The sequence below is a fragment of the Bombus huntii genome, chromosome 5, assembly GCF_024542735.1.
Source record: "Bombus huntii isolate Logan2020A chromosome 5, iyBomHunt1.1, whole genome shotgun sequence".
NCBI classification, from domain to species: Eukaryota; Metazoa; Arthropoda; class Insecta; order Hymenoptera; family Apidae; genus Bombus; species Bombus huntii.
In genome coordinates this window covers 12,560,129-12,579,953 of record NC_066242.1, presented here as the reverse complement: position 1 = coordinate 12,579,953, position 19,825 = coordinate 12,560,129, and the positions used below count along the sequence as shown (strand labels likewise).

At 41.3% G+C, this 19,825-nt stretch overlaps 1 protein-coding gene across 1 annotated transcript in view; it reads left to right on the top strand.

The window, feature by feature from the left end:
- LOC126865605 (uncharacterized) overlaps positions 1-19,515 on the top strand; it is a 59,631-nt gene extending 40,116 nt beyond the window's left edge. The window contains exons 2-3 of the mRNA XM_050618345.1: positions 9,237-9,483; positions 16,396-19,515. Coding sequence (XP_050474302.1) covers positions 9,237-9,483; positions 16,396-16,721 — 573 coding nt within the window. The 3' untranslated portion in view covers positions 16,722-19,515. The remainder of the gene's footprint in view (positions 1-9,236; positions 9,484-16,395) is intronic.
- The last annotated feature ends 310 nt before the right edge of the window (positions 19,516-19,825 follow it).

The window sequence follows — 19,825 nt, the reverse complement described above, 5'->3', positions numbered from 1 at the left end:
TTTCACAACGTTTAACGACCTTAAGCTGGTTGTGTTTCAGCCTGCGCGAAATTGGCGACGCGATCGCCGTTCGATGCCACGATTTTTTGTACAAAGAGTCAGGAGAAAGGGTATTTCACGAAAGGATGAAAGGATCGCGTAGCGTTCTGTTGTTGCTTGTTTCGAGCCGGTTTGTTCCTTCTATTAACTCACATTCATCCACCGTGACTGTTCCGACAATGCTGAAAAGAAAATCAACGCGATCGAAATTCCACGCGTTTTCGAATAATTGGCTTTCGAATTCCTTTTTTTTCCCCCTGACAACCTTTGTGCATTCGTTGGTTGGTATTCAGATATTTTAGCGAATTTTCGTAAACCATGCGAGAAATTTTGTAGACAAAGCTACGCGGGTGAAAATTTTATGCGATTGTACGTTGCGAGTGACCGAATTTCGAATACTAATGTGAACGGAATACGATTTCTTTATCTTCCTCTTGATTACTCGATTCATTAATCCTTTAAAATAGATTTTGCATATTCCTTATAAATTTCGTAAGAACGTTTATGACGTCGAATGGGACAAGACGTTAAGCTACGTGGCGAGCTACCAGACGTGCGCCGTTAGACTCGAGGATCGCTATGAAACCCTTCGCTGAAGCATTATATTCTACATTTGTCCGCGTGAGAAGGATTTCCCAGATCTTGGTGATGCTCGAGTTGATTTTCAACCTTTTTCGTATTTCTGTTGCAAGCCACCAAAGCAATTTTACCGTTTCGATCGTGTGTCTACCCTTAGCTACTAAAGCAAAGAATCATTTTGCGAATAAATATGCTTCGGAGATATGTAGAATTCTTAATAAAATTTGCCAAGTCAGCGTAGTAATTAGATGTTTTCGCTTTAAAAAATATTTCATAATAGATACCGTGAAATGGCAAAAAGGGACTTAACGAAAGACGTACAGTGCTGTGAATAATTATAAACTGAATTATTATTTTCATTATTAATTTATTTTATATATATATTATATTATTTTATATTTATTATTAGTATTCTGTATTATTTCCTCGATATTTCTAATAGATAGTGTAACTATTCATAGAATTGATCAAAACTGAAAGAAAATATCGAATGAAAAAGTAATAAAATTAACACTGACTTTATATTTTTTAACGCTCAAGAACAGGATATCAAAATTTAATTTCTTCCAGACTTTGAAAGAAAAAATTTTGTATTCCCTGTATCTTCTTTTCCGTTTCGTATTAAAATATGGAATTATATAAACGAGTTTGTCAATCTTTCTTTTAATATTATGAAAACTCAAAAAGTGGGCTTGAGTGAAATTGAAAGTAGTGACGACTCTTAGAACGTTTCCTTTGATTATACTATTAATTAGTTATATCGTTAATTTCGTTAATTAGTTATATCGTTATATTAGTTAATTCGTTCAGTGAAAATTGATACTGCCAGTACCTACATCCGTATCTCATCTGAATGTCGTTTCGACTATTTGACAGCCACATTTGTGAAGTGTCAAAGTCAATGTATGTATCATAGCAGAAAATTAAGTAGACGATCGATAATTAGCTGTATCTGGGATATTGGTTACATACAGAAAGCTGTCAGCCGTTTTCGAAACGTTATATTGTACAGGTGTATTCCAAAGCGAATATCTCATTGTGTATATTATAATAGAAAATCGAACGGAATATCGTACAGAATTTCATGCCGCACGATGATCGCTAAATCTTGGTTCCTTCAAGCGTTTTTCTAATCATAGTATTCGCGTTCGTGATTCGCCTCGTCTCTCGCGTTGTTCTGTCTAAGGAAATTGAACGTCGCGTGGAAAATCAGGGAACCTCGAGAAGCTCGAATTAGATTTCCTTGGAAACCGTGACAAATCTACTACCACTTTATCGTTTGCAAGACGATCAAGTTACTCGCAGAGCTGTCTAATTAAAGCCCATTTTCTTCGTTCTTTCTTCGTTCCTTGATATTCAGGATCAACTTGCACGAGAAAAAACAGCCGGTTCGTTTACGGATAATCAATTAGTAACAGTCACTTCCACGGTGGTTTCTCATCCGGTTCTCACAGAGTTCATGCAGCGCAGATGGCAAGCTGGAACTTTCTAATTGCTTTCGTTCGAATCGTTCGATTCGATATCATTTTATTTAACCTTTCCACGTTTAACCCTTCCACGGTGTTCGAGTCTCCTCCACCCACCATTTCAGAATCGAAGAAACTTGGAGCTGGATCATTTTCTTACTACCGTTCTTATTTGTCTTCATTCGCTTCATTCACTAATTGGTATTTCGTGATAATCCGTATAATATAACTTCACTCGAAAGGCAAATATCCAGATATATCCCGAAAGGTGAATTCCATTAGGGAGAACAGGGATAGCTGATGAAGCTTTTCCTGTATAAAAATTACCAAAAGGAATACGATATTAGTTTCTCAGATCTGTCTCTTCGCAGATTGCACGTGTAATAACAGATTTCTTGTGTAATAATGCTTGTACATTAGTGAAACTTTACGCCGTTCGTTAAATAAATAAATAAATGACGATAATGAAAATATCGATCGATTAGGTAAATTCGATAAACGAAAGAATTGTAACGATTCGCAGTATATAATAAGAAAACAGCGGACGTTCGCACGTGCATCCAGCACGGGTGACATTATTAAATTTCTCCGGTGCTTTCCGCAATGTGCAACGCAACGCAACGTGTCGAAATGCTGCGGCACCGCGTGCTCACACGTGCCGTCGTCGCGGAAGTAAAAGTCAAAAGTTACTAAATCAACATTCGCGATACGATGGCTTTGCACTTTGCTGCAATATTCTCGTATCGAACTCCGGGCGCGACGCTTAGACGCTGTTTATCAATCGAGTGATTTATCAAGCGGATTAATCTCGCGAGATCGAAACGCGATTTCGCGAGGATCGCACAGCCTAAAGCGCCCTTTCTCTTCTCAATGAGACAAATTGTCGTAACGATGATTTACTTGGCGTCCTTCAACGAAAAAAAAAAAAAAAAAAATAGAAAGCGCGAAAGAGTAAGAGAGCCTGGCTTAATATCATTTTCATGCTTATTACCGAGGATGTAGCTTCAAAAAGTTGAACGATACACGGATCTTCTGGAAAATAATTATTCCACGAGCAGAAATTAAAGTTGGCTCGCCTGGCGCGTCTCTCCTTTTGCCAAGTGCCGAGAAAGATAAAGAGGGGAGGGGAAACCGCCGGAAACAGGCAAAATATTATTGCCAGCACGCTGCTCCATGAACTATAAATTTCCACTTGCGCTGAATTCTGTTGCGTCGCAAGAAGTTACATATCCTCCGGCGGTGCCACTGCACGGTCTTTGTTTTTTCCGTCGAGTATTCAAGAAGAAAAGACGCAGAGGAAAAACAGCAGGAAAACTATGAAATAGATATAATTCTCCCTAATGTATGTACGAGATAAAAAGGAAAGCGTAGTGTTCGTTATTTACGTTAGAGTATTCCAATTACTGGCAGTCTCGTAAAAAGTCAAACGTGTCTCATATATTCGCTATACTTTAAAAGTAATACCCCGAGATTAAAACAATTTACAATAACGCCAGGTGCTCGTTGATGTCGTAATTCTGGTATTTCCAGATTTATTTCTTATACACGATCGAATCTCGTTCGAGTTTCGTCTCGTTGGCTGGTAATCGTCGTCTCATTTATCAACGATATTGCTTCATTTACCGCTTAGTCGCTCGGCTCGAACGACGTTCTTTTACGAGCTAGACTCGCGAAAACGCTTGCAAAATTCAGCATGGATGTCAAGGGTCGCGCTGGGTTGCCTTTATTGCGCGGTGGAAAATTAGCGTAAATCAACGTCAGCCGAGTGGACGGTGGATAGTCGGAGTATACCATTAAACGGGGATTAACGAAATAATAGATACGACGTTTATGGCGCAGAAGGACAGAGATATAGAAAAACCTAAGTCGCGAAATGTTTGCTACAATTCACTAGCCGATATCCGATAATATTGACATAAATTCGCGCGCCAATCGATATACCGTTATGGCAACCGCTATATGGTATAGCTGGATGGCTATGTATCGAGTACAATGTAAAGTCGATAAGAAATACACTGCTATATTTCCTGATATGCTCAATTAAGCAATACTAGAACCGGGTGCGAAGCCAGAACACTCGCTATCAACCACGTGCCATGTTGTACGCGTCATTCGTGGGCGTTTGCGGAAAATTGAATGACCACGAACGTTTTATGGATGGCTCGAATCCGATGCCTGAGTCCTCGAATTTTTAATCGATGGTCTTTGTGACTTTTTCCAAAATTCTTTCTCACGACTACGGAATATTTTTTACGATTTTCTGCGGGGTTATCTCGCGGTTTCAACTACACTGCTATGGACAGTTTCCAACAGGGATCGCTGATTAGAAAGATAATTTATTGCGTGTTCTCTTCAGCAGTGCCTTTCTGAAGTACTTTTCGCTGTAATGAAAGTGGCAACAATGAAAACTTTGTACATTCGGAGGTGTGATTCCGCTACTGGAAGAATTCTACGAGGAATTCCAAGGGCACTCAAGAACGACAGTACCACGACATGAAGGAGAGACTTGAGTAGTAAAAGAAGTCGTACGAGAGTGCTGAGCATGAACCTCGTCGATGCGAGCGGAGCAAAGGGAAAATTCCCGCGTTGAAAAAAGGCGACTTGATGGCTCGGTAGTTCTGTTAAAGCGAACGAAATTAAATAACTTGGACAATTATAAAAGGAATTCGGAAAATGAATTTTAATATTAGAAAAAGACTTCGACACACGCTGTACCAGGAAAGAATTCCAATAATAAAAATCCAGTCGAAGAGTATTAAATTAAGAACTTTTGAACGATAAAAATGTAATACAATTGCAAGTACATTAAACAGAAGGAACTCCAGCAATAAAGGAAGAACGCAATAGCGTTGACAAAGTTTGTAATGAAAGACAAGTGCAAGACAAGACAAAAGTGCAGGAGTAACACCTGTAAAGAAACAAGACATTTCAACAAAAACGGAACAGCATTTTCAACAATTAAAAAGGCAATTTATCCGATAACGAACGTAACGAAAAGATCCAATGGAATCTCTGTCGAAAAAGAACTGAAGAAAGGATATTAAGTGATATAACACCGCCAATAATCAGACATCAGGCAATCACCGATCGTATTCAGCGTTATTTATACGAATATTTAGCAAACTATCCATTTATCCTTTTGTAATTCTTAGACATTCTCCCAAATAAATGTAACGATGCATGCACAACGAGTCAATTACTAGTCATTTCGTGTACATCGAAGGCAATGTTTAATCAGGTCGCGCGTACACCGCACGACAATCGCTCTCGCGTATATTAGAGGCTGCGTAATTTCAGAGTGGACCGTGAACCAATTAAAGTAATGAACAGGCGAATTTGCCCACGGGTATGTGGAAATATTTCGCCGTTGCTTCGACGTTGCATTCTACTCCCTCCCTACCATCGTCGTTCCATTATCAACACGCGTCGTAGCAATTGCAACGAACCTTTCGACGCTGCTATCCAATTTCCCAACAGGAACAAACAAAAGGAACGCACAAAGGTACGCGTTTCCCGATTAAAAACGATCCCCGTGATTGTTAAAATTATCAAGTTGCGTAAAATATAGACAAATACCAACACATGGTGTTACGTTCGAATTAGCCCGCAGCCTAAAGGGGCGCATATCTGGCGATAAATCTTTTTCCAATTTCTAGGGGTTTCGGATAATTGGTACATCTGCAAATTACCTTACAATTCCTCGACCAACAAGAACGACTTTTCGATCGTGTCGTCGACAATGGGAAAACGCGCGCGCGCCTATGCCTGGCAATTATATTCTAATATCCCGTGATAAACGAGCGAGAGAAGTAGCGGAGCGTGTAATTACCCTTGAAAAATGAATCCGCCGTTGGCCATCTCTGGCGCGGCTTGTTGCGAAATATCCGCGGGAGAAACGAAGGGCCCGTGGTGGAAAGTGCGCGTCTGCCCCCTTTCATAAAAGCCGGGCGTCGCAATTACGCGCCACTATGAAGTCCAGTTTAAAGTCCGTTTTCCGTAGCAATACCGCGTGCGGGCCGGAACGAATGGCCGGTCGGTGTATCAGGCCGCGGCGTAACTTTAATAAATCGCCCCTATGCGTCTCTGGTTCCGCCGTGTATTCCGTGTTCGCCGATGAGCATTTTCACGCTCGGCTCGTCCAGTACCAGGCATTTGTTATTTTAATTATTTTGCGTACAGATCGCGGCCCCGTTATTGTCAACGTTTTTAGCGCAATAGCAACGAGTATGTCCGCGAGTATGTTCCAGGCTGGTAAGTTGGTGAACAACAGCCACGGCGAATGAAATTACGTTACTTTTCGGGCGAAATTGCATTTGCCGAGAGAAACGAGGCAAATCGAGCGCACGCTATTCGAGAGTATTGGTCAAAGAGAAGTTTTCGACAACGATGCGGTTGTTTGCAGCGAGCACGGTTAACTGTCGATTAATTAGCACTGGGAATCTTATTACTTCCGTGGCTTCGTTGATCGCCACGGTTTCAATACTCGAGAATAGCGAAATATTTCTTGCGAATGGATTAAATCCTGGATTACAGCAACATAACGTTAACTGGATTCGAGCTGGCTTCGTTAATTGGCCATCGTTATACCCGTTGTTTTCGAATATAGATATCACGATTAATTCGACGTAAAATTCATTTAGAAATCACGCGATCCGATGGAAATGCTCGCGGCTTCATCTCGTAATCACGATGGGTATTCGTGATTACGGTATTAATTATTAATCGAAGTGGCACGCGTTTACTTTCAATTATCCGCACATCAAATCAACGGCAAGATTTCAGATGATTGCTTTATCGACGGATCGACTTCCTCGTTGCAAAACGCAGTTAATATCGAAATCAGATCTTTTCTTCTTCGTTCGTGCTAAATATACGAAATGTTGTTTCCAGCAACGAGATCTCCAGCCGATTCCAGCTGATCGATATTATTTCTCTTCGTTTATTCATGGCCGATTGCACGGCCAATAAATCGTCGCCAATTTAGTTTAAGCACGAGCTTGAATTATCCGTTCTTCGGCTAAAGTCAGCGGATTATCTCGTCGAGCGAACGATTTCCTGCGGCACGAACGACAACCCGTTCCCTGTTGGCCTGTGAATTATCATTTATTTTAACATTTAATCGCGTCATTCGATCTTCCTTCCTACTTAAAGATTCAGTCGTCAAAATGACGACGGGTATCGCTACTCTTGTCTCTCCTCCAACTTTACAATCTAGCTGCGAGAAGTTAGAGCTAAGTTAAAGTGGATTAAGCCCGTGTCAAGTTGCTTTTAAATTTTTAAAGTTTCTCGTGACTGATTTGTACGTTTATTGGAACGGAACCGAAGAGCGATGGTTTATTAAACGACGAGAATTTTTCACGATCGCGAAAATCTATCGCGGTAAATGGATCGCGACACTTTCATAAACTTTTACTTTTCGTACTTAAGAGGTTACACCGCATCGAACCATGAACAATAGCTGAAGTTTGCACATTTTCTCTCGCCGGTAATTACAAAACGATGCTTCAAGAAGCATAAAAAATCGATAAATTCGATTCTACGAAACTCTGTATTCCCTCGATGCGTTTTTAAATTGTTTCACAGCAAAAATACACGATAAGCCAACCGTTCTAATTTCAATCGATGGCAGCCGTTGCTTTACGTCGTTGCGTCCTCCGCGCGTTTCATAGAATTATCTTTTATTATCCTGCCGTTATACGTATAAACGGACAAATCATTTCGATACACGAATTACCGTAGACGAAAACGTGCTACTAATTCGAAAAATTGGATCGTTTGGGACGGTGCTCGGTCGTAATTATGCAGATAACTTTTACAAAATCGGGATTTAAATTGACATTCGATTTAAAAACTCGTTGAATTTCCCTCGTTCCAGATTTTCTCGTCAGAAACTGCCAACTATGCAGTCGATATTCAGCATCGAATCGGCGGAAGATCATGATAACGAAGTATAGAGCGAAAATTCAATGTTTGATTAAAAATCACATCGACATTTTCGACAAAAATATTCCCTCGCATTTTTCCACGTATATGTTCTATCATTTTACTCGGAAAGAATCCATCCGCACTCTCAAAAATTACTAGAATGTTCGAAAAATATACGGTTTGCTTCTTCGACATCTCGAAAGAAACATATTTATTTCTTATTTATTTATTTAAACGAGTTGGCCCTTTCTTGATACGTAGGTGAAATACCATAATACATAATTGATACCTATAAGAGTTGCCTAATTGTCTAATCCACATCGGAGAGCTTTCTGTACATAATTGGATTCGAAAGATGACGGAGAACCACCAAAGTAATCTAAGCTAGTAAATTTGTTTGCAAAATTTGATAGTCCGGTAATGACATTCGAATGCTCGAATCGAGAGGTAGATTGTGAAGATGAGAACGTAAGAGGATGCCTGATCGTTCTCATAGGTGCATCGATAATCGATATTGATTCCTTCGAGGATCTTTGAACACCGTACGTGTCTGTTCTGTATTTCATATTCGTACTATAAAATAAATAATTCCTATTATCGATTATACAGGGTGGTTGGTAACTGATGCTACAAGCGGAAAAGGGGTGATTCTACGCGAAAAAAGAAGTCGAAAATATAGAATAAACATTTTTTTTTTTTTTAATTTTTCCATCGAGACAACGAAAAATTTTCCATTCCATCGAACAATTTTTATTCTATATTTTCGACTTCTTTTTTCGCGTTATTTACCGCCAGTTATTTACCAACCACCCTGTATAAAGTAAGTAAATATATTTCACGTTAAAAAAACGAGAAAATTTTCTACACTCGACAAATCTATATTATTGACGATAGCTTCGATGAAATAAAATTGCAACGCTTTTACGTAACTCTACTCGTTTAATGTTACCAAAAAGATAAGGAACTACGATGGTTCATTGTCAACGAGTAACGAACAATTCGTAAACAAATTGAAACAATTGTAATCTTGGAAAATCGCATCGATCGAAACTGTGGGTAGCACCAACAGGCAACATTCCAAGCCCCCGTTCGCGTTTCCTAAATCTGCCGGATTTACAGCAGAGTCCGGCTTTGCAGCAGTCCGGCTTTGCCGATCGGAACGCGTCAGAGCGCGTTTGCGTTAGCACGCGAACGTAATAAATCCATTTGTGCCGGTATTGATTTCAGATAATGGGCAAGTGGTACGTGGTGGAGGTGCTGGAGCACAAAGTCGACTCGTCGAAACCTGCCGTTGGATCGTACGTGGTCGATTCTTGTCCGATCGTGAACCTGATGGAGGCCGAGAAATCGGCCAAGTTCTTGTCCTCGTTGAAGCTATTGTGGGTGGAGGAGGCCGGCACTGTGGAATACACCTTCCGGATACCGGACATCAGCAGGAAGCCGGGCTTCTGGATCTCCTCCAGTTTTCAAAATGGTAACTCATTCCAAACCAGATTGCAATTTCGGAACACGAAGAGGGCATTTTAGCTGCTGTGAAATTCGCAAAGGAAGATAGTCAGAAAAGGATATCAAATTTCTACTTCAGGCACCTAAGATTCTGATACGACACGCCATCAACGTACATGGCACACTTCGTCGTCGACGATGATTTTATTGAGAAATTACAATCAGAAGATGAGAAAAATGAAATATAGCGATAATTCTTCGTATTCGATGCGTTCCAACTTGTTTTAGAAGCAGGTTATAGTTTAATAACAAACATATTTCGCAGAATATTTGCATATTTAATGTAATACTTTACTTATTTCTTTTGTCGACTTTTATCGTTATTAATTAACAATTTCCTTTGCAAAGTAGCTGTTGAATCTTCTCGTTTCGTGCATTCGTTTCGAAGTTACGATCGTTTGAGGTGGACAAACTTACAATTCGTTTCTCGGGTTATCTTATGTTTTTTTTTTTTTTTACAACTGTCCTATCGCGTTTGCTATAAATGATTGTGGTTTCACGAGGCTTTAGGACTCATAGAACGACGCTTTATCAGAATTTTAGGTGCGGTACTTTGATCATACTTCTTTTGCGAACCGATGAAAATTTTCACGAGCTTTTCCCAAGCGGAAAAAATTAATTCGAATAATCTTTTGACTTTTTCGTCTACTTTGTTCCCTTTTCTTTTCTGTTTTTGAGCGTTCTTGACAAAAAGCTGTGGAGATTTAATATTTTTTTCTGTTAAATCTGTGAAAAAGAGTGAAAATCGAGTAGATAAGCGTAATTCCCGACAATGATTCTGCCGTCCACGATTTTGCTGAACGGTTTTTCTCGGTCCGCGAGGATAGTCACCGTGCCATTCGTGGCGCATAAAACGGAAGAATAATTCCCCCGTGAAACGTCGCAGTTGGTGGCGCCAGGGGGAGAAAAATAAAAAATAAAAAAGCTACCCAGTTAGTTCCTGCTCCAATGAAGTTTCCTCACCGATAGATAATAACGAACAGCTCGATAACTTGCAGCTACTCGGTTCGAACTTCTTTCAAAGACGATTATCGTAAGCTGACGAGGTAACCGATTTCCCAGAAATATACTTTCCTCGATAACTGACCAGATTAAACGCGACCAAATTGGCTAGTCGCTAATGTGAATGCTCGTGCGTCGTGTTTCTCAGTTTAACGATATTATGTTATTCGCTTTGATTCATGGATGTCAAAGTAAGAAACGACGACGCATACGAAATGTAAGCGAGATAACTTGAATCTTTGTTACCAGTGTATTTCTAACGTGAAATGGAGAATTATTTATAGCTTGAGAAATAAGCCTTGGACGATATTTTTATGCACTTTTTCTTTCTTCGTTTCAATGTCTAGAAACGACTTTACAAATATCCTGCGTGTATCTCGTGACATACGTACTGTGTACTACATATATACGTGACCGTATGTGTACAATATACTGGCAAATACAGGGTGGTTGGTAACTGGTGGTACAAGCGGAAAGGGGGTGATTCTACGCGAAAAAAGAAGTGGAAAATATAGAATAAAAATTTTTCGTTTGAGGCTTTGTTTTCGAGAAAATCGACTTTGAATTTTCGCTCGGTACGCCTGCACTTTATTACGTCTCTTTAAAACGGATCTCACTGTAGATCGTTGTGTCGATGGAAAAATTAAAAAAAAAAATTTTTTTATTCTATTATATATTTTCGACTTCTTTTTTCGCGTAGAATCACCCCCTTTCCCCTTGCACCACCAGTTACAAACCACCCTGTATATTTGTTTTTAGCGAAAGATCGAGCCGATACTCTGATCAGTAATAGTCCTGTATCGAACTATAGTCGTGCCCAATACAAACGAACGCATTCTTTTAGTCACTGGTTTTCTTTTTTAACGAAATAATTCTCGTGACAAATTCCTGTTGCCGATGTAGAACTATTGAGAATTGTGGATCTTTGGAGCCGAAATAATGTTATAGGAACATTAAATTTATATTTACAGTTATTACTAAAATAATGATATATTTATTACATGGACGATTCTTTACATATTTATCGATACACACTTGCACGCGTCTCAGCACCTTCTACTATACCCGACTGTAAACCGACTCTTCGACGACCCTTAACCGACTGACTGTTTGCATTCCTTTGTTTCGAGACGCTGCGCACACACACATACTTATTCATATAAGTATTTCTACTACGCACTTAACTCAGTCCAGCACAGAAAATTACACATATCTCAACAAGAACTGTTCTGTTCTCCTGCGTGATAAGACCAGAATTTTGTTAGGATATACAGGAAGGAGATTGGCGCTTAGATAGATTCCTCTATCGAGGGAATTAAGATCCATCATCTGGTTGGAAATCGCGTCTCGGTATGGTCCGATGGATTCTAAACAGAACTGTTCCTACAAGAGTAGTGGCTTACCAGTTGTCAGCTCCTAACTTCAAAGCAGTTTCAATTCATTGACCCGATGCAGCCTTCGTAGTTGGTGATCAATGAGCCGTATAAACGCGATAGAACAAAGGGGGCGGAACGAAATAGCCAATCGAACTTGGTTGACTCCTAAGAACGAGATCGACAAACAGATAAACGGTCACTTCCATGGTAAAAGCGTCTTTTATCATAGTTTTCGATCGAAGCTAGCCTCGCAAGAACTCGCAACCTTTGTTGACTTTCGACCAACGATATCTGTGATATCTTCCTGTTGGAAATCCTTCGGTCCAATAGTCTGAGATACAACGACGGTGTGAATTCGTGTCGATTACGAGTAATGGAAATCCGAATGAACGTTTTTCGTCGATTATTGGTAGCGATCGGATTGGGACGAACGACAGAATGTAGAACGACTGAGAAACGCTGAGAACGATAGAGGAAGGAATGGTTTGAGGCGTGAAATATGTGGAGTAGTCGGTCAAAAGGCGATCACAGGGGAGGACAATTTCCGCCGAACGATCGCCCTCTAAGCGGCTAATTATCGAGCTCTAGAGACTTAGGAACAAAGTAGGAAACCAGTGGCGGCAATTAAAGTCGTAAGGTGCATCCGATAACGATCTTAATGAATTCCCAGGTAGTCGGCGTGATTATCGGTTAACTGTCAGCGAGAATAGAGCCGAACGTGGTCTCGTCGGTCATGCCGGAGAGGAGTCAGCCCATCCAATTATGGGCTGGCTCGGGATAGAGAAACGAAGCCGCGGACAAGCGAGGGAAATCCGCGAGAAACCGTCGACGCGGAAAATAATTTTTCAAAAGCCCCTTGCCGGGCTCCCTTTTTTCATCTCGCGGCTCCATTCTTCTGTCTCGTATCCACGGACAGCTGAGAGTTGGCGAAAGCGAGCACAATGCGTTCGCGGATCGAGATTTCTCGAAGCCTCCTCTACCTCTTCTCCTTCGCCAGAAACTTATCCCTTGGACTTGGTCGCGAGACGACGTTTAACTCGAATCTCGTCTTTTCAAATTTTCGTTTAGTTTCAAACTCTTCCTCCGTTCCTTTGTTTTTTTCTTTTTTTTTTATCAGAGTAGCACCGCGTTATTAAATGGTTGGATTTTGCTTCATTGACAAATTGGATACCAGGCGAACCTTGTGTCTTGTCCACAGTGGCGAGCAAAAGTTTGTTCTCCTGATAGATTATTCGCTGTATGTTATAAAAGCGGTATTTTTCTAGAATTTCAACTGATATTATATTACAGCGTAAAATATTAGCACTTTGCAATGTTATCGCGATATCGAAGCGCTACAAATTTTTCGATATTATTGTTCGTTCAATTTACGGTGTTTCCCAAAAGTATTCAGGCTTGCAGCAATTTTATACCATTGCGTGCTACGAAATATACAGGCTGGTTGGTAACTGGTGGTACAAGATGAAAGGGGGTGATTCTACGCGAAAAAAGAAGTCGGAAATATAGAATAAAAATTTAAAAATTTTAAAAATTAAAAAAACAACGATCTACAGTGAGATCCGTTATAACGAGACGTGATAAAGTGCACGCGCACCGAGCGAAAATTCAAAGTCGATTTTCTCGAAAACAAAGCCTCAAACGAAAACTTTTTATTCTTGGTAACTACCAACCACCCTGTATATACAAAAATCCGTATCGTACATATTGTGACAGATTCCTTACGTGATCAATCGCCGATATAATCGACTCAGCGTCGTGTCTGAATTCTTTGGACGAACGAGCATGAGATGAAGGCGAATCGACCAAACAAAATCGCGATCTGACGGGTTAGCGAAAAATTCAGTTTCGAAACAGCGGAACAAAGCATACGCTGATTTTCAACGGAAAATATCTCTATGACGTTTCTGTTGACACGCTACTAAAAATTCCACGAATTCAACAGACTTTATCGAGACAACGAGACCGTGTCACTTTTTAAACAGAGTTCTCGCGTCTCTCTGTTTGTCGCGTGCTTGCCTCCTGTTTTCAGTGCCAATTCTCCGACCCTCCTGTTTCTACCGTAAAACGGATACAGTCCGGATAAAAGCACTCGACTTGGAAAATGAAAAATAAATCAAAGGCGCGTGTTGCGCGCGAGAACGACAAGATCTCTCCGTAGCAGTCTTGAATTCATTCCCGGAGCGTTTCAGCTGTTCCCTGTAAGCTGCTGCTATTGCGAATCATCGTCGAAACGTGCATGTCCCGTGGATCGACGCGGAAATAAACAAGGCAACGCGGCAAAATAATTGATGAAATGATTCGTTCGATGAAAACGTGAAGTAAAAATTTCAGGCGACCGAACGGCCGCTCCAATTAGTTTCATACGATTAAACGTCAATATCCCGAAGGCTAGTAACCGTTTACATGATGAAACAGCTTAATGGACGACGCAATAATAATACGATAGTACTGGCTGTTGACGTTATTGCGATTGGCACGTAACAGACGCGTGACAATCATTTCCCCAAGTAATAATACCCGGCGTTTTATCGGCCAAACATTCAACAGGAACGTAACGTTCGTTTAACGATTTAAAAAAAAAACGCCAAATTTAACGATCCTCCGTATTGTACAGGGGTGTTGATCAGAACGATCGCCACGATTCTTCAAGTCGCTCTGCCCATCTTACGAAACGATGTTTCGAACAAAAATTCTCAGCAACGATCATCCCGTATATTCGATTATCTGGCAGTTCTTCGAACACGCAAACCGACGTTCGTCGTTGGAAAGGCAAATAACAATGGTGAGATCGTTGGGAAAAGTAGAACGCATGCATTGAAGGTAAGAAAAATGAATGGCGATACGTAGATGTGGCGATATGTGGAATGGCATACGTAAACTGAGCGCGACATCCGATAATCCTATCTGCGCGTATTCCTAATCAGTGGCGTAAGTACACCATCAACGACATAATGGCGCGTAATGTGACAGATTTCCAGCGGGAGCACACCGGCATTCCCAGTCGTCGTAGACAATAATCAGACCGATTCACTGATTTCCGCTGCTGATTCCCCTTGAATCGCGGCTGCGTATTCCCCGATTTCAAATCATTTCGATGCTTCAGTTCCATTCGTTTGGAACGAAGCAACGTCACGTCTATGGAACGCATAGAATACACGAGAGAAATATTGCTGCGAACAGAGACCAAGTTGCTCCTATAGTTTCAGATGCATTATCGATGGATTTCCGTGAAATTAAAATCAACAAGGGAAAATGGTGATCCGAGAAGATTTTTCGAAGAAAATTCGGGATCAGATTCAGGACTTTTTCTCCGCAGCGTCAGATCTCGTTCTCTTTGGCACAATTTTATTTCGATGTTTCCTTCCTCGGTTTTCTAACTGCGTTTAAAGCTTGTCATTAAATGAAGTTTCATCGTTTAGTAGCATTTAATTCGGTGTTATAGTTAGACGGATTTAGACAGTATGGATTTTTACCCTTTCTCTGTGTGAATAGCGAACATCGTAGTTTCCAAGGTCGTACTACGAGATACAATCGCCTGGCAATTCCTGCGGTTAACCGACACAGAGTTAATCAAACTGCCGTTCATCCCCCGTCGTGCAACATTCAAAATCCACCAACGATTCGAACAATTTGTTCTTCTTTCGTTCTGGTACGCACGAATGATGCACCGCGTTATGATGTCGCTGTGATGGGCACATATAAAAAAACAAACTTCGACAGTTTTATATTTTCAATATCAGAATGTCAAGCTGCATGTATATTGCAGCATTGACCCCGCTACGTTCTCCCGGCCATTTTCGATACAGCTATATTTTTTCAATTTTTCGATCGAAAAATATCTCCATAAATAGTATCCTATCTCTATGCATGATTCCCGGTTTCGATTTTCCGTTAAACATCCTGTTAAAACGTTGCGAGCTCTTTTTGCTTGCTAAAATGAGAGCAAGATTGAAATATAAAAGGATTTAAGAATATTATACAAACCTGTGGAATCACATGGTGTCACCGGTTCAAAATTCCAATGACATAGCATCACTCGTCTTTCTATATCGGGTGTATTATTTTACTATTTGTTTAATTATCTTCGAACTCGTGAGCCTAGAAAATAGATCGCTGCCTTACTATCGCTCCTTAATTAACTGGTCGCTTATTTACTCGATCTGTTCTACTTTCATTTCACTTTATTACTACGTAACCCTATCTTTGATCTCGCTTGTCTTTCTTTTTCTTTTCTAAATCCCTCGGCCAATTTACTTCGCAATATCTTCCGCCCCCACTTTCTCCAGGCTACCCCTCGCTCTATCTACTTCCTTACATTCTATACAGTATAGCAACGTATCGCAGTTCTCTCACCCTCTACGCACATTCTACACTTCTTCTGAATTCCAGAATCTGTTCGCTTCTTCTACATTAGGTGTTCCTTCTCATTCCTTGCTTCCTCGTTACCACTTACAATCGTGTTGCAAGCATAGATCTCTAATCGATCGCGACGATTTCGACAGGTACGCTGACAGTGTCGGAGAGACCGTACCATCAGTTCACGGGGAACGTGCACGTAATGAAAGCCGTGGCCTCAGACATGGTGTTGACTTTCTGCTCCCGGAGCCCGGACAATCAACTGTATTCCTTGCTGCTCTCGCGAGAGCACATCTTACAGAAGAGCGATAAACGAGGCGTTCACAATCTGCTGAGCCGTCGGGGCCTCAAGAACATCAGCATCCGGGAGACCTGCATGAACAACGCTGTCTACAGAAGAGGATCCTTCAATCTGGTTGGCTGGTTGACTTTAATAGGAATACTATCAACCTTCTTCTTCGGCTCTTGGTAGTGGTAATCATCGAAAGGAAGAAACGATCAAATTTTCGGGGTAAATCGTTAGTTGCTTGGCGAGTCGATTAACGATGATCTTTAACAATCTTTCTATCCGAGTTCTCGCGATCTCTACCGTATACTGCGAGTCCTCCGAATCGACAACTCCGACCGTCCCGAGAGAGACCGCCTGTGAAACGAAATAAATAAAGCTCGTTGCTCACCCTCGAGAAGAGGAACGGGATGACAATTTCCGCAGGTATCGAGAAAAGGACGATCGATTTTAACGACATCAGCCGATAACAGAAGACTCCTCTTTTGATCGCGAAAGAAAAGCTCCCCTTAATTGCCAACGCAGCTAACGATCACGCGACTTGTGTCTGTTGCACGAAACCTCGACTGCGGCGTAATCGTAACGAGAATCTGGTCGTCTCGCGTCTGTCCGACGATGGACGAACGAGAAACGCGAATCTATCGTTGGCCTCGTGATTCAGCCATGTGAATCCTGTACGAGAAAGGATGCACAGTCGTCAGGGCGGGTCGACCGGCTGTTGTCCTTTTCGGCACGATGCCAACGGCACCGAGGGAACGATTCCGCTGGATAGCGTGTTGTGCTGCGTTTTCTTGTCCAGGTTCTTCCTGTGCTTATTACCGCGGGACCTCTGTTCCTCGAAGGAGCTGCCGATCCCTCGAGTCCTCTCGACTGAAACAACACGGACTCGAAATTTGTGCAACCGCGCGTTTACGATAAGTGTGAGACGATCGCGTAAATCGAGGAGGAACCGGAATGTTCAAATTCTCCATGCTATTGACTCTCTCAGTCCTCGACAACAGCGGCATTGGCAAGAAATTGGAGAAAGCAAAGTTCTGTTCCTTTTACGCAACATATCCGATTTTCCTGTGTCGCTGTGTATGCTACGAAATATGGTACGCCTTTGCGGTTTTATTTTTCATCATAGGTTTGCTTGTAAAATGTTCTCAGGTTTATCGTTCTTCGACAAACATATCAAAATACATTACTTACGGAGGGTTGTCCAAGAGGGAAATAAAATGTTTGACACGCGAGGATGAAATTTGCCGGCGTTAACGCTGGCCAGGACTGAAAGAGTTAAACGTTCGGAGAACTCGTTGTTCCAGCTAAGATAATGCTCGTTTGAGAGAGCGAAACGAGCGTTCCCGTGAACATTAGTCACGTTAGATAGAAATGCATGTTGTATGTATCTCGGTTCGTGGATTTAAGAAGACAATAGTAATATATCGTGGGCGATCGCGTCGCTTCGACGAAGATCGATCGAGTAGCCGATTATAAGATTCGTCTATTCGCTCGTTGAATGAGTGAGAAGGGAAAGCGAACGGTGCACAGAGAAAGAAACGGATAGCCTCGGATGACTCGGGTGCGTCGTTCCTTTCATTCCGTAATGTGGAAGTTTAACGAAATTGCAGGTTTCGTTGTGACACGATCGGTACGATTCTTTGCTCGCCGAAAGTGATCTAATCGAGAGGAAAATTCAAGTGAACCGTGAAATTGAAATTGGAAAATCATCAGCTGAGACAAACACGAAATTCGACGATCGTGTCGCGATTTTTCCCTGCGCATCTCTCTCCTATTTTCAGCTCCGTTTTAGGATAAAGAAATTTCCATTCTAAATAAATCGCAATTAACGAATGGATTCGATTATCGAGGACGATTTTATTCGACGACGAAAAAGCAGCAGCAAGAGCAGTGTACGTTGCACGATTGTATAAATAGTTGAACCCTATCGTTAGAGATATTACTCGTGTCATGAAAGGTCAAAGGTTGTTCGAAGGGTTGGGCCAATGGTTCGGCCGAATCGAGTAGCCGCGTCCTTTTTGCCTCGATCACATTCGCTTTTCATTCGATATTCGTACGCTAAACACACACGTGCATACACACAAATACACGCAGACCGTTATCACTGGCGCATAGAAACACGCGACATATCGTTTTATACTTAGCCGAGATTCGTTCGAGACGACCTTTTTTATAAAGACCTTTGAATTCTGCCAGTCTTGCGTCTTCGTATGCCTTTTTATACGAACATCCGAGCATGCAAAATCTTATACTTGACTTTTACTCTTTTCTATGCGCCACCGTTTCAATGCCAACATATCGCACGCTCTATCCGTGGACAATATCGTCCGCGACTCGCGTCTTCTCTGTCGATGCGAATTTCAAATGTTTCATACAAGCTATAACGATGGCTAACGATTTTCGAACAGACCAGGAACACAGCAAGACTATCGATTCACACATTTACATAGACAGCGTGACAATGTTTTTCGTACGTCGCATGTTTTCTCTGAATATATTCGTGAAAGTGTAAACGAACGCGTTCGGGCGAGTTGTTCAATGCGTTGAAGAAGAGCAAGTATTATCAGAGCTTCCCGCGAGAACGTGATCTCATCGACCGTGTCGAACGGGGAGGGGAATTGTTACGATTTGTTTGAGAAGTTCAAAGTAAAACCCTGTGCGGTGTATATACATCCTCGGATCGAATAAAGCTAGGCGTCGCGTCGTCGTCGTGGCGCCTCTGACGAACGGTGTCTGAAAGGACGATACAATATACGCATGGGGAAACTCGTTAAATTATTGTACACTTTTCGATGGCAATCGCAAGGGAGTACACCGTGTTATGTTTTAAATGCTCTAGAGTCTTTATTTATTGTACAGAATGCTCGATATATAAATAAATGAATGAATATATATACAATACGATCTAGTACCTAATACGATATTATCGTATTCGCTTATTATGTGTATAAATATGGAACAATAAATCACTTCGACGGTTTCCAACGATTTTTTTCTTTTCCCGCAACCTCCTGCGTTCCAACCGAAATAATAAATACGTAACGCTGTGAAGTCAGAAGTTGCTGCCAACGTCGCAAGATCTCGCAAAGTTTTACGTAAGAACGTTATCGTACGTTGCGACTCGAGTTAACGATGAGATAGGTAACGACATTTGCTTGTGTATCGCGAGTCTTTGAACAAAGTTATACTGAAAATGAAGCAGGTATCGAAGAGGCGTATCGGGTATAGAAATGAATTTCTTGATAAAGCCTTTACGAATATTTAAAATTATCACTCCGAAATCTGATACT